Source organism: Apus apus, chromosome 3, assembly GCF_020740795.1.
Source record: "Apus apus isolate bApuApu2 chromosome 3, bApuApu2.pri.cur, whole genome shotgun sequence".
NCBI lineage: Eukaryota > Metazoa > Chordata > Aves > Apodiformes > Apodidae > Apus > Apus apus.
In genome coordinates this window covers 117,509,724-117,525,076 of record NC_067284.1, presented here as the reverse complement: position 1 = coordinate 117,525,076, position 15,353 = coordinate 117,509,724, and the positions used below count along the sequence as shown (strand labels likewise).

The following is a 15,353-nucleotide window of genomic DNA, read 5'->3' as shown; positions in this document are numbered from 1 at the left end:
GGTGGGAGGTGTCCCTGCCCATGGCAGGGGGGCTGGAACTAGGTGATCTTTATGGTCCCTTCCAACCCAAACCATTCCATGATTCTATTAAATTCATTGCAAATTTCCTAAGTCAGAATAAAAAATAAACCTGAAGTAGTTACTTCATACATAGATCCACAGAAAGCACAACCTAGGAAATATGATTGATTAGCATTCTATTTTACTTGCTGATAATTTTTAAACAATACCTACAGAGAGAGTGTAGATAGAAGTGACAACCTTTACTATAAAAAAATACACATCTACATCCCAGCTAACACTGTCTCATGGGTCCACTGTATCACATGAAGTGGTCTACATGTGAGCATACAAAACATTAAAAAAAGAACAAAGTGCTAAGCAGCCCAGCCTCAATTTTGCACTTGGAATTTCTCTTCAGAAACATACAGTTTTTAGTGTCTCTAAGCTATGTCCAAGGCAAAGCAGGCAAGAGAATAAAAGAAACACACTGTTGAGCACAAAAGCAGAAAGTGTGAAGAAGTCTACTGCGGTTAAGTATTAACCTGATGCATTTTTCAGAACGACTGTACTATTTTTAAACTGCTCTTTTCTTGGCCACAGGTCAAAGTTTTCCTAGCAAAATACCGAAGTGAAAACGCTGGGAGCAAAGCCCAGAGGCAGCTCTCTTTGCTCTGGCCCAGGCAAAAGCTGCTGTGAAGGCAGCACGGCCCTTGGGAGCCACCCTGCCTCTGGACATCCATGAGGGGAGCCCCACAGCCCCGAGGAGGACATTTTTCAGATGTTATAGGAAATTCCTATATCCTCCACACAGCGCAGCCATACATACTGTTCAGTCAGTTCCTGTATTTTTGGCCAAACAGAACTGAGTCATTTGAAAGCAGGGGGGGCGGGGGGGGAAAGAGAGACTCAGTGTAAGTGCCTTGAGCAACTCTTGGAAGGACTGGGATTTTTTTCCCCCCTCCTCCTTTTCTGTTCCTCAGAACCGGGACACATAGGAAGCCTTGGGACAGGCAGGAAATATACACGGTTTGAAGACCCTCAAGTTCAGTTTTTAAAAAAAATAACAACCAAGGCTCCCTCTCGCTGCCCTTCCAGGGTTGGGATGTTTTAAATGGGGAAACACAAGCCCCTTCCAATCCTTCCCGAGGGCACGGATTTCTTGCTGAAGGAAATCACATTTCGTACACTGGCAGGAAAAAAAATAAACGCCGTTTGAAACGGGATGCAGACGGATCGATCTGCCCCAGCGGAAAACAGACGGGACCCCCCCGGGATGCCCCAGCCAGGCTCCCCCGAGGCGTGTCCTGCCCCGGGGGGCTCCGGGGGCCCGGCGAGCGGCGGGCGCGGCGGGGCGGGCAGCGGGGCCGAGGCGGGGGCCCTGCCCGGCGGGGCACACAAAGGCCGCGGCTGCGGGAGGGGACACGCTGCGGTGTGGGGAGGCGGGAAAGTAAAACGGTGCGAACGACGCTGGGAGAGGGGGGGAACACAACAAAACCCAACACAAAACCCCGAACGACCCATCAAAAAAAAAAAAAAAAAAAAAACACAAAAAACGACGCAGGGCAAACAACAAAAGGCGCTTTCCCGGCCGGGTCAGGGCTGCCCGGCACTGCCCGCCTCCCCCCGCCAGCCGCCCCGCCGGGCAGGGCCGGTCCCGCCGGGCAGGGGGCCCCGCTGCCCGCCCCCCCGAGCCCCCCTGCCCCCTGGAGAGGCGCGGGGCAGGGGCCGGGAGCCCCGTCCCCCCTGCCTGCCTCCCTCCCGGCTCCTTTGTTCCCCGCCCGGCGCTCCCCGCCGCCCGGCCCCTCACCAGCAGGCTCTCCACGTTGACCGGGGAGCGCGGGTCGCGGATCATGGACTCCAGCTTCCTCTGGCGGCCCTCCAGCATCCCCGCCGCCGCCTCCAGCGCCTCCGCCGCGCGAGGAGCCGCCGACATCTTCCCCGGCGGCCGCTGGCTCATCCTGCGGCCCGCCCGGCGGCGGCGGGAGGAGGGGCCGAGCGGGGCGGCCCGGCGCGGGGCCTAGCGCGGCCGGGAGGCGGGCGGGGGCGGGGGGCGGCGGGGCCGCCCGGGCATCCAGGGCGCGGGGAAGCGGCCGCTGCTCCGCCCGGGCGCGGGGAGAGGGCGCGGAGCGCTGGGAGGGAGGGAGACAGGGAGGGAAGGAGGGAGCGGGCGCTTCCCGCCGCGCCCCCGCCTCTCCCCCTGCTCGGGGCGGCCCTCCGCCCGCCGGGACACGGCACCGGGCGCCCGCTCCCCGGCGGGGGGAGTCGGGCAGGGCAGGGCAGGGCAGGGCAGGCAGGGAGGGGGCAGCGGCCGCCGCGGAGCCGCGCTGGGCTGCGGCTGCTCCCGCTCCGCCCGCCCCGCCGCTCGGGCGGGAGCCGCGTGCCCCGCCGGCCGGGCCTGCCCCGCGGGCCTCGCCTCCCGGCCCGGCAGGCCCCGAGCCCCGCGGGCTCAGGCCGCGGCCCGCCCGCCGTGACACGCACACCGCGCTGGTCCGGGGAGCCGCAGAGCTCCCTGGGCCCCGCGAGGCCGTGCGGAGGGACGCTCCCCCCCCGCTCCCGGGGCCGGGAAGAGCGGCGGCGAGGCCGGGCTGCGGCAGCGCGGGGAGCAGGCCGGCGGGCCGGGGCCTGCAGGCGGCTGCCCGGGGCAGCGAGGCCCGGGCGGCTGGGCCGGCCCGCAGCTGCCAGGAGGAACGGGCCCGTCTTTCGGCTCGGGAAGGAGCGGCAGTCGAGGAGAAGGCGGCGGCGTCAGTCAGTGGCCTGGTGCGGGGGGAGGCCCCGCAGCCGGGCCCCCCGGCCCGCAGCATCACCCCACACCCGCCGCAGCAGCCGCTCCCGGCGCCCAAGCCCCTGCACCCCGACACAGCCCCCGGGGGTGCTGCGAACGGCCACGCCGGGCATCCTGGCTCCTGCCTCCGTCGCTGCAGCACCCGCGGGAGCCCGGCAGCGCCCTGGGCACAGGCGCCGGGGGTCGGCGCGGCGGGAGCGCTGCGTCCCGAGAGCGGGGCAGGACCCACCCGCTGCACCGGCAAACAAGGCACAGCCAGGCGGTTCGCTCCGCCGGTTTGCTTCGGGACAAGCGAGCAGGTGCAGCAGCCAGCAGGGTGGCTGCTGGGGCTGGGATGTGCGCCTCGGTAGGACTGGGAAGTGACACGGCCCCGCGTTAAAAGCTCTCAGCTGCCTAAGAGAAGCATCTCTTCCAGCGCCGCCTCCTCATGCGTTGTGGGCAGCACGGCAGAAATGCTGTGTTTTGTTCTAAAGAAGGGGTTTAAGTTAAGTACGGACAAAGGACCAGAAACGTCAGCTTGTCTCCAGTGGTCGAGATGGAGCCCGTGCCACGTTTTGCTCAGGTCAGCAGCAGCTTTGGGGTTGATTTCGATGAGCTCTTGAGTCCAGGTGTTGGGAAGATCTCAGCTCTCTCCACAGTTTCCCTTTGGCTGCAGGCAAGCTGCTGCTCTTCTCCTCATTTTTCTCACCTATTAAAAAAAAGCTTTCTAAAAACTAATCTTTACTTATTTAGCTTATGTGATTTAGTGACATTGTTCAGGGTGCTATTTAAATGACCATAACAAATACTTAAATAAGCCTAAAAGCCCTTTTTGCATACAAAAAAAAAAAAAAAAGTGTGATTGTGACTTCAAAAGCAAGTGTGTAGACACAGCACCTTCTTGAAATTCTTGCCCAATAGATCTGTCCCTCTGGCCTTCAGGATGTATCTATTTACTGATTAAGTGAGTTTTACTTTGTTACAGGGACAAATTGGCAGCCGCAGTCAGATGAATTCCTTTGTAGATGACAAATCCTCCACAGTATCATCAGCTAAGGTCTAGCAGCAGAAGCTCTATTGCTGGTTATAAATTATTAAGTGCCAAACAGAGTACCTAGAAAGTCAGGTCCTGCCCTCAGTATTTGTGAAAAACACTGTTTTAACATGTGGTTTGAGCAGATTTCTTATGGGTGTCCTGAAGGAAAAATATAACAGCCCCACCTGCAGCCTTTTTAGAGTTCTGCCTTTTCTGCTCGTGGTGGCAGATCACCTGTCCCCGGCAGGGCCTGCCTCAGGTGGGGCTGTTGTCACTTGGCCCATGTATGATAGTTTTGGAGTCTGGTCCAGTGAACTGTCAATCGTTACTTACTGTGGTTTGTAAGGCAAAGTCCAAGCCTTCCAGTGTGCATGCTGCTACTTTAAACCTGAGCCCACAGGTGGATCTTTCTCCTCCCTCTCTGCTCTCTGAAATGCCTTTAACTCTTCAGCTGTCTGTGGTCCCAATATGTCCTGGGGAATTAGCTGCTGACCTTTTCCAGAACTGGCTGCATTTTTATGAGCAGACTTGTAAGAAGCTGGTAAACTGGGCTTATTGGTTAAAAGTCACCAGCTTCAGGTCGTTCCTTTAGGGTGTTCCATAGGGATCAGGCCTTCTCAGGAAGAGGGCTTTGGCTCTGGACCTCAGGCATGCTTTAACTACTTAGCTGCTGCAAAAGATAAAAAGGAGACAAAGTGCCCGTTGGTGCAGCTGTTTTAGGAGAAAAGGCTGCTGTGTTTTTAGCACTTGCTGCTGGCTAGTTCAGGCTTTTCAGCTGGCCTGTGCTGCTGATTGATGGTGCTGTCATTCTCACCAAGGCTTTTGCAAATCCTAAAAGCTCCCAGTCTGGATGTGTTGTACAGAGAACGTAACAGCAATGCTGACAGGGCAGTTGATTGTACTAATTGGTTGAGTCTCTAAAATTCATGTTTAGCATCTCAAGTAGAATCCAGTATCTAAAGATGCATATCTTAAACACAAATACCAGAGGATCAAGAAAAGGAGGTATGAAACCTAGGTGGCTGCATAATACCTGGGTGTGTCCTGATCATGCAGGACTTGGTCTCTGCCTGTCTTTCTGTTAATTGGTTCCATAATTCTCCCCAGCTAACTTTTGTTAATAAGGTAGTTTCATAGGTTCTGAGATGCATCAGGAAGACAGAAGTGAAACTGTGAATCTGGGTTAATTGGAATGCCTACGTGATGCTGATGTGCCAGATTCTCTGCTCCAGGTCCCAGGAGGAAACTTGCAGGGAGCCTCACTTGGAGAGAAGGACGAAGTGTCCTCAAGTTTTCCTTTGCTGCAGAGTTTGAGGCTCTGTGGCCCTACAAGCATAAGTAAAAGTGGTTCCAAGGGCCACTCTGGGTTAGAAATCTCCCCGTCCTGCTGTACTAGGCTGCTTCTAGACCTCAGAGCTGAGCAGGGTTTCTGCCACTCCTCTTTATGCTGTGTCCATTATCTCCTGCACTTCCTTTACCTTCCACGCTGTAGAAGTTGTGAAATTGGAAGTGTGCAGGATACAAAGCTGCTGGACCCTCAGAAGTGCTGGCCAGAGCTTCTCAAAGCTGTTTCTGCCTGCTTTGAATTCTGATAAAGGGACTAAGGACTGATTCAGTCCCATCCCTTGCATGCCTGTAATCCTTGTCTCTTCCAGTGAACAATACCCAGATGAACACAAGCACTTCTCAGAGTTTGTTCTGGATTTAAGATCAAACATCTAAACAAACACCTGCTCCCCAAAATGGAACCCAAAGTCTAGGTCCAAGCACAGAGGCTCCTGAGGAGAAGCAGACATGTTAGAAAGCAGTGCCCAGCTGTGTTCTGAACACAACTCACTGCGAGAACTGTGCCCAAAGCCCCAGGTTTTCCCAGATGATTCATGATCTGGACCCATATGTCCATCCAGAATTCTTTAGAGTGAACCCACATACCTATTCTCCTTCATCCTGTCACAATGCACGCTGCATATTCCACCTCCAAATAAAGTTCCTGGCCACTATCTTGCAGGTGTGTGTGTGGCTTGGCCACTTGAAGGATGCATTCTTCCGAAGCAATCTTTATGCAGTAAAAATGCATTAATAAGATGTTAAAGAGGCCAGGCAGAAAAGGCTCTAGACTGGCCAAGAGAGTGCTCAGCAGGATGCAGGCAGAAAGGCAGGGAGCAAACTTAGCAACCCTCACAGCTAGGTGGCTATTGGGAAGAGCAGTTTTGGATTTTGGTGTAAGAACCGTTGTAAACACCTAATGAATCCTTCTTTTGATCTGGCCTTTAGCCATAAGTCTGCAGGAACCGGCTTGAAAAGTGAGAGTAGAACCCTGGGCACCAAACACCCCCAGCAACTGGGAGGAATGCCAGTGGAGAGGGACTTGTCTAGAACAGGCAACACCCAGATGGTGATTGTTGTAGTTCTGTGTGCATCTCTGGGTGCCCACGTGATGTGTCTCCATGCTAGGACTGTCATTAGCTCTGCTGGTCATCAAGACTTAGCTCATGTTACTGGTGGGGAAAACAAGCCAGTCTGGGGTGTAAACAGCTAAGGTGGCTGTGCCTGCTCCTGGGGAACTGGAAGGGGCTGTAAAATAGGAATAAGAGCAATAGGGACTGCACTAGTTCAGGTGCAGCTTTTCAGTGGCTGGGACCTGGGGTGCTGGTGGAGAGCTGAACATGAGCCCCCGTGTGCCCAGGTGGCCAAGAAGGGCACCAGCACCCTGGCCTGCATCAGGAGCAGTGTGTCCAGCAGGAGCAGGGCAGGGCTGGTGCCCTGTGCTGGCACTGGGGAGGCTGCAGCTCCAGCTCTGGGTGCAGCTCTGGGCCCCTCACTGCAGGAAGGACATGGAGGGGCTGGAGCGTGTCCAGAGAAGGGCAGTGGAGCTGGGGAAGGGGCTGGAGCACCAGTCTGATGGGGAGCAGCTGAGGGAGCTGGGATGTTCAGTCTGGAGCAGAGGAGGCTGAGGGGAGACCTCACTGCCCTCTGCACCTGCCTGAGAGGAGGGTGCAGGTAGATGAGCTCAGTTTTGCCCCAGTCCAGAGGAACACTTCATCTAGGCTTTGGTGATGGGTGATGATATTGAAACAAGTGGATAAACAAAATTAAGGTATGAAAATGAAAATTGCCGTAGAAGTGGCTGTTACATCCAAATTGGAAGAAAAACTTAAATTATTTTAATACATTTGGTATCAGGTGAGCACCAGAGTTCTGAAGCAAGATGGGGTAAAGGCAAGACCAAGTACAAACAGTGCTGAACATAAATAGTTCCATTCATCTGTGTGGAAGGAGAGGAGCTGAAAGTGAGAGCTGGGCAGAGATGAAGGAGCAAGGCAGCCTGTTCTGTGTGAGGTGACCTGAGCAGCCCCCTGTGCTGAGTCCAGGGGTGACTGAGCTGTGCAGTGCTTGCCCAGCACCAAGAGCTCTGCAGAGAGCAGTGCTGGCAGGAGATGTGCATGTGAGCTGGCCACGGGTGGGCTTAGGCAGGAAATGCAGCTTCTAGCTATGAATGATGCGGGTTTGGCACAACCTGCACCTGAGTCAAGGCAGCAAGAAAAGAAAGACCTGTGATGTGGTCAGTGTTTGGAGGGGCTGCAGGACGTGGGCAGGGGCTGGTGTCTGGAGCCCTGGGCCTGCTTCTCGTCTGCTCCCGGGGCTGCAGATGTGACAGTTTGTCAGGAGCCCGTGCAGCCTGGATGAAAGTGAAACCAAACTTTCACCAGCAGCCAAAGACTTTGTGGAAGTTGCATTTCTTGTTCAAAACCCGTGGGGAATATAATAAAAAGCCAGCAGAGTCTGGACAGAACCAAACTGGCTCATTTTCCTTGCTGAAAGCACATAACCTGGAGGTGTTTCTTTGCAGGGACCATTAAATGTTTGACCTGATGTAGGATGTTTGCTCTGTATGCTTGAAAGAAGAGAGGCCATCTCTGTTTTGTTTTTATCTCATAGCATGGAGACACTCAGGGTAAGGAAATCCAGCTCTAGTCCAAGGGAATTTGAAGCAGAATTCTACACCTTAGGGAGCTGTCAAAGGACTGGGGACCCCTGAAGTGGGAGAAAGGGGAAATTCTTCCTGACATTGCCCTGCACAAAAGGCAGTGAGTTGGGTCAGGGAGGAGGAGCATGAGAATCAAGGCTTCCAGCCCTGGGAACCCTTGTGCTCCCCTGGGAGGTGTGTCCCCATCCCTCTGGCGGGGCAGAACCCAAGTGGTGACAGGGAGCCCAGCCTGCCTGGGAGCAGCCTCTGCTGAGCAGCCTCTGCTGCCCCAGTGCTCTGCTCATGGAGCTGCTGGGTAGCTGGGGACTTCCCTCCAACACAGCTTATCCCCTCCTTTGTTTTTGTTGGTTTTTTTTTTTTGTCCAGCCAAAACTATTCAGCAAATTTGAAGCGAATAGTTTAGACATGACTGAAACCACATTTTTTTTCCCAGGGAATTAGCTATTAAATAAATAAATAAATACATCATCCAGCTCTTATCACTTTTAATATCTGTACTGCTTCTTTTCCACCTAAATTAAAACACATTTCTATCTTTTCTTGAGTAGAAGAGTTCAACCCACCTGCCCAGCCAGAGTAGTAAATTAGGTCTCATTAATGATGCTGTTCTGGGGTGCATGAGGCCCGTTAACACCACTTACAACTAATGCCTATTTCTTCAGTTTACCAATTTTTTCCTCTCTTTGCAGCCCTTCTCATCCAGTCATTTCCAGTTGAGGGGAGGACTCTTCACTATTAATTTTTCATCCTTTTCTAGTCAACTAATTTAGAACTAATTTTAAAAAAATACCAAAAAACCCCCCAAAAAACCAAAGAAGTACTTTTGTCAGAGAGCATAGTGCTGCCCTGTTGATAGGGTAAGCAGATCATGCCATGGCACAAGGTACGAGCGAAGCCACAGGAAACAAACAAACAAGTGGGAATCTAGCTGGAGTGGATAACAGTGCAGGCAATGTTACAGTCACACAGAATTCCAGCTCAGAGCCAAGTGCTGGCTGTGCTGTTGCCTGCAGAATGGCAGCAGGGAGGCAGATTGCACGAGAAAATAACTCTTTTTCCCATATTTTTCCAGCAGTTATCCAAGATTCCCCACGACAGGCACTGCAGGCAGCTGCACAGCCCACAGAGTCACTCTGCTGGCACCACCACAGCCCAGAGCCCCTGATCTTCCAAGATCTGGAAGTCCTTGAACTTGAGCTGTCAAAAAGAGTTGAGTGGATCATGTCTGATGTGCTGGAAGGAAAGCAGTAGCTGGGGATCTGGGAGGAAGCCGTTTGCTTTGCACCAAATGGGAGTTTTATGGTGGAAAGCAGTTCAAGCAGGGGACTTCTGACCAGCTGCTGTGGCCCTGCTGGCACCCTGGCATCACATCTTTCCAGAGCAGCACCTCCCACACACAGGCTGCTTTACCACCTGCAAGCTGGAAGGACGTACCCATTCCAGTTCCTCTGTGGCCACTGCAGAAAGGTGACCTAGGAGATAAGAAAGGGGCAAGGGAAGGGTTAATCCTATCTCCAAGCCTATTGAAATGTCAGGTTATTTAACCAAGAGAGGAGATAATTTTGTCATTGTTGAAAAAACTGCAAGTTGCACTGAAGATTAATCATACGTTGCAGATGTTCCTCAGGGTACAAAACTGATGGGATACAAAAGGAAAAAAACCCCAACAATATATGTTAAATAAAGATGGGGAACCTTTATTTGTACATTCACACATTCTGGCTTCTCAGCATCCAGTGGAGGGTCCTGGTACACACTTGGGAGCCTTTGCAGAGCAGGTGGGATGGGAGTTTGCAGAGGTGATGGGGGCAGTGACCCCTTTGAGGCAAATGGCACAACACAGAGGAAGGGTTTGCCAGAGGCACGAAGCTGCCTGGTGGCAGCTGAGGTGGTGTCAGGAGGATATCTGGGAATATATGTAAGGAATGCTGCCCTTGGGGGACAGCCCACATGGAGAGCCTCTCTGCAGGGCAGCATAAACCCCGGGTCTCATCCTTCTGATAATCCTCCTTGTCTGTCTCAGGAATTTGTCTGCAGTACCAGCAGTGCTGCAGTGAAGCCATGATCACTCTTAGGCTGAGAATCACCTCTCAAGTATGGCAGAGCAACCACTCAGTTCCACCTGCAGTTTCTGCAGCTCACTTGTGCCCAGATCAAAGCCACTGTTGCTGCCCGTAAAGCACAGGATGAGTGACTCCTTCTGGTTGAACCTCGATTTTGTTAAGCTGATCAGAAGTGATTAATTGAATGAACAGAAACCATCCTGATCAGTTGCTTTTATTTCAAAGGTGATTAAAAACTTTCTTAAGTGGCATTAGGGGGATTTTTCCCCCCCCCATCTACAGCTGTATCCTTTTCTCTCCAAATCACAAATGTCATGTTGCTGACTTCCCTCCCTCTCTCACAAAAATAGCTCCCACTTGTCGATTTAAGAAATGGTCAGTTGGCTTTAAGCCAGCAGAGGCAGATAAATGTCTGAGATCTTTTCAGGCGACATCTATGTAAACAATTATTGTTGTCTTGTTTTCATTTCCAGGCAACAGAACCTCAGACACACACAGAGCACACAGACAATATCTGGTCAGCCTTCCAACCCCTTCTGTCCAGCTAGAATTGTCTGTGCTCTCTCCATGTGTAAAGGAACAGTAATTTACAGATGGGGAATAGAAGGTAATTTCATGTGGAACGTGCCTGTTGTTGAGAATCCATGAAGTGATCATTTAATGTCACAAATTTAATGCCTTTTTGAAAAGAAGCAAGACTCCTGACCTTCAATCTGCAGTAAGATTTTAACATAGCCTGGAGTCTTTCAGACTGGCAGAAAGACACAATCAGTTAATAAATACACAGTAATCCACATCTTCCCTTTGTGCTGTTTGGTGGCCCAGGGCTGTCAGGGAAGTTCTGCCATCACAAGTGACTGCTGTGAAGTTTGCCTCAGTCCTTCAGAGCCTGAAGGCAGCAGAGTGTCTGGCACGGCTGAGGGCACCTTCACAGCTGCTCTGTGGTCAGGAAGAGTGTCTGAGTGTTTGTCAGTCTCACCCGGGGAAAACAGCTCACCCATCTACACACAGTTTGTGTTCTGGACACTTCTGAACAAGGGCACATGCAGAGTACAACCGAGCAGATGAGTGCATTGGAATTCTTTCTCAAATTTTGTTGCATTACCCCAAATTACCTTTCAGATTTCGGCGGGTGAGGTGCCTGCTTCACCTTCTGTTATAACTGCTGCTGCCATAGATGGCAGGCACAGCTGGGCTGGGATACACCTCAAAGCTAGAGACACTCTATTGCAGGCTGCACCAAGTGCACCCACTGGTGGTCTCTTTTGTTAATTCTTTCCCACTGGGCCACTAGATCAGCTACGAGCCGTTGGTTAGTTCCTAATGCTAATAGAGAAGACCACACGGGGTGTTCTAATTTGTTATAATCACTTGTGGGGCATTTATCCTATTTAGAAGTCCCAATCCTGTTCCTGTGATACCAGTCACGTCTCTCCTCGTTTGTCTTGGAGAGGGGAGGGTTCACCCACACTAACCATCACATTTTGGAGTGGTGAACAGGTCAGTTTGATTGCAGAGTTACTAATTTGCACCAATAGCTACTCATTTAGGAGGCCATGAAGGATTAAATAACACTGCACTCGTTGGCTGGTATTTTTGATCACACATGGCCACCCCCATGCTGTGCTGAGCCCAGAGCCCAGCTAGAAAAGGAGATTGGACTCAGGTAAAATTGTTCCAACGGCCCAATGTGTCAGAGGTGTAAAGTGTATTTTGCTTTTGGGTTTGATGTAATCTTGTACACAGAAATCTGAGATGCCTTCTCGTGGGTGGATCCATTGCTCACCTGGCATTCTACCTTTATTTCCTGGCCTCTCACTCCCTGGAGTCAGGGGAGTCAGACAGAACCCGTAGGATCCCCGCTCCATCCAGTTCCTGAGTGCACCCCAGTGCATTAACTGCAGCCAAGAGGCCAAGGATGTAGTCCCGTGCTCTGGCATATGTCCCATGGGTGTGGGACCATGGCCACCTTCGGGTTCTTTCAGGAGCAGTAATGCTGTCAGAAATGCTCTTTTCCCAGCAGGTGAAGTGCTAATGTCAGCTTTCCCAAAGAATCCTTGGCTTCCAGGACTTCCAGCAGGTCCCTACTGGTTATTTAATTGATGGAGAACTTTGGGAAGTTGCATATCTTATCGAGCCTCATGTGGTGTGAGATCCCTTTTCCATAAGCCACCAGCTCTTCCTACCATTCCATTTGATTGAGGGTATGGAATATCCATTTGATTCCTTCTTGTTTTGCCCAATCTTGCACTTCCTTCCATGGAAGATGTAAGCCATTATCAGCTGGGCTAATGGCAGGAGTTGGTAGGTTTGAGACAACTGGAGACAACTCCCACACCTGTAAGGATGTCCCCAGATCCCACAGAGGATTGGAATGGTCTGACTCGCCATGTCAACTATGAAGTTTCCCCTTCACAGATCTGCAGAGCTGGTGCTTTAGCAGGATGATCTGTACTTAGTTCCAATCTGCACTGAGACGTTCTGTGGGAACAGTTTCACAAGGGTTTCTGTCTCAGGCCAGCCTTGCCCTGTGCAGCAGAGAGCAGTGCTCCAACCTGTGTGGCTCAGTGGTAGAGGTAACCATCCTCACAACTGGTATCACTCAGGATTCTGGGTTTCTAGTTTTAGTTAACTCATCTACCTTTTCATTCCACTTTGTGGCTTGTTGATTATCTTTAGCATGAGCTTTTACTTCTCCCCTCTTGAAAAGTGTTTTCCTGGCTGTATCTACTCATAATGGCCAGTCTTTTTTCTCCAAATAGGGAATCCATTTACTTCCCCATTCCAAGTTTCCCGTGGACAGAGACACCATCCAACACCAGCCCACACAGTATTGTCTACATGCATGATTTTTGCTCCCTTCTGTGCTGCAAAACAACTGCTCTTTCTTGTGCACTGCCTTCATCTTCTCCTATTACTCGTGTGCTGGAGTGCAGTTAATGCCAGGGCCTCCCTGTGCCATTACTGTTGAATCTTCCTGCTGAGGCATCCACAAAACAAGTGTGTCCTGTGGTGCACCCTGTGAGGAGAGGTGCATCCAGAAGGGGTGAAGGTTTAAAAGGCTGTCGTAATACTAAAAGTTCTGTGTTTATGGACACCTGCACTTCAGAAGCCTTGATGTATTCTTCAGTCAGTTGTATATTTTCTGCAGCTCCTTTGAGGTAGGCATTCCATTTTCTGACAGTGGGGTTTTGTGCAGCTCCTTCTCAGGGGGCAGTCCCCTTCAGCATTGCTTCTAGTAAACTAAATGGTTCTCTGGTTTGCACATGTTGTCCCTGATGCATTTCTCAACTTGTTGAACTGCTTGGACTAAAGATAAAAGGTCATTTTTCCCATTCAGAATATTGTTGTTCCATTTCTTTAAGTGGGGTTAAGCTAAATGATAAAGGTCTCTTTGGCCCATTTGGGCCACTTTGGAACAGGTTATGGTAAGTGACGTGTTGGGGGAACCCCATTTGGCTCTAATAGGGTCACAGGGCTGTGCTGGTCACAGTGACTGATGTGGTTTTAATTTGGAGTTTTGACCTAAGTCCCTGTTCTAACTTCTACTCCCAGGGTTTGCCTTTCTGTGAGTACAATGGACATGAAATGATAGAAAATCCACATACATGCTTCCTCCAACATCCTACAGTTCCCATTAACTGTTGTAACTCCTTATTTGATTGGGGCACTTGCAGCTCTTCATTTTTTCTTACGTATCTGGAGGAATCACTGCTCTGCCTGCTACCCACCAAAATCAGACCTAAACATTGTACTTCTCTACTTGGCCCCTGACGTCTTCCAGGTGGAATTCCAATTTCTGCTTTACCCAGTGCTTGCCATGGTGCTGCTGTCCTTCCCTGCCTGCTCAGGGGCAGTTCCAGCCCGGGATCATCCACATGTGGGTGCAGTTTCACCTCCTGAGGGAGTGAGACTGTCGAAGTTCAGCAAGTGCTGCATGAGCAACTGTGGGTGAATGTCTGTATCACAGAATCACAGACTGGTTTGGGTTGGAAAGGACCTAAAAGCTCATCCAGTCCCAGCCCCCTGCATGGGCAGGGACACCTCCCAGCAGCCCAGGCTGCTCCAAGCCCCATCCAACCTGCCCTTCAACACTGCCAGGGATGGGGCAGCCACAGCTTCCCTGGGCAGCCTGTTCTCTGAGCCCACGGGAGCCCGTTGGAGGCGCGTTGTGCTCCCTGCCGAGGGAAACCAAACTCCTGCTTATCCTGCACTTGTAAGGGATCCATCCAACCCCGCTTCCCACCCCGCGCTGCCGTGGGGGCCCGGTGGGGCCGCGCGCGCCAGCGGGGCCCGACCCTCAGCCCTTCCTCGCCAGCTCCCTGAGCTCCAGCCGCGGCACCCGCGCAGCGCCAGGGAGGAGCCCAGGTGCGGCTGGTTCCGGTCCTAGACTTGGTCAATAGTTTGTGTCTGAAGGATGAGATATGCACCACCGATTCTGCGCATCACAGAGATGTCAAGGCTCAGCACCCTGTCAGCCCCTTACCAGACTGCTGCAGCAAGGAGTCTCTTAACCTCAAGCAGTAACCTCGAGAGGCCTCCTGGCTCAAGGGGAGATCCTGGCTTGCAGTTCATTACCATGCAGGAGAGCTCCGAGGGCTCAGTTTATGGGGCTAAGATTCACTCACATACCAACCAGATGGGCAAGTTTCTTCCAAATTTAGCTTGAGTCGGACAATGACCAGCACACGGGCTAGGGGGGTGCATCCTCCCCTTAGCCCTCGGCTCTGGTGTTGTCCTCTGCCTCCCCTGAGCCCACGCTGAGCAGGATGCAGCCATGACGACCAGATCCATCCCTGCCACCCCTGGTGGTGAGCACCTGAGCAGAGAGTTACAGGAGGTCAAGGCCAGGCTTGGGAGAAGAGCACACCCTCACCACGAGATGGTCAGAAGGCAGTCCCGTCACAGAAAGATGGACCTCACCAATAACAGCATGACAGATCCTGACTGGGTGTCCTCCTTTTCCAAAGGCTATGTCCTTCCCTTGTTCCAGGTGCCAGGCTAACATTTCACCACTTACCACAGTGAGAAGGATATGGTTGATCCAGGTACCTGTGCCTGAGAACTTCTTTTTGCCTGCTTGTAAAGTAAACGAACTAGGTAACTTCCTACAAGCAGCTACTGCTGCAAGTAATGGAGGGAAAGAATTCCCCCTTTGGTGATGTTTCCACATCTAGAACCCTTCTGTTTGAATCCCAGCTGTGTCACAAGTGCTTTGGTCATGGTAAACCTCAACCAGAAATCCCAGTCTTCAGAGAATTCTGTTACCTTCACTGCAAATGACTGGTATAACAAACATGGGGCCAAATGACCTTTTTGCTCTCCAAATTTGCAAGTATTTGCTTTTTAATTTGTGCTTAAAGGTCTGGGCCCATCTCTAATTTATAACCCCCTTTAAAACTTTATTATCCAAACAAATTCTGAAATTATTTACTGAACATTGAACTTTTATCAGAGAACTTCTATTTCACGTTTGGAAATGACCTGTTTTAATGCTGAGGT

General features: G+C 51.7%; 1 protein-coding gene across 3 annotated transcripts in view; it reads right to left on the bottom strand.

The window, feature by feature from the left end:
- Positions 1 to 2,088, bottom strand: part of ROCK2 (Rho associated coiled-coil containing protein kinase 2) — an 87,451-nt gene extending 85,363 nt beyond the window's left edge. The window contains exon 1 of one of the 3 annotated variants that reach the window (XM_051613211.1): positions 1,811 to 2,088. In XM_051613211.1, coding sequence (XP_051469171.1) covers positions 1,811 to 1,960 — 150 coding nt within the window. In that variant the 5' untranslated portion in view covers positions 1,961 to 2,088. The remainder of the gene's footprint in view (positions 1 to 1,810) is intronic. The other 2 variants (XM_051613212.1, XM_051613213.1) reach the window with 2 other exon arrangements.
- Between the last annotated feature and the right edge of the window lie 13,265 nt (positions 2,089 to 15,353).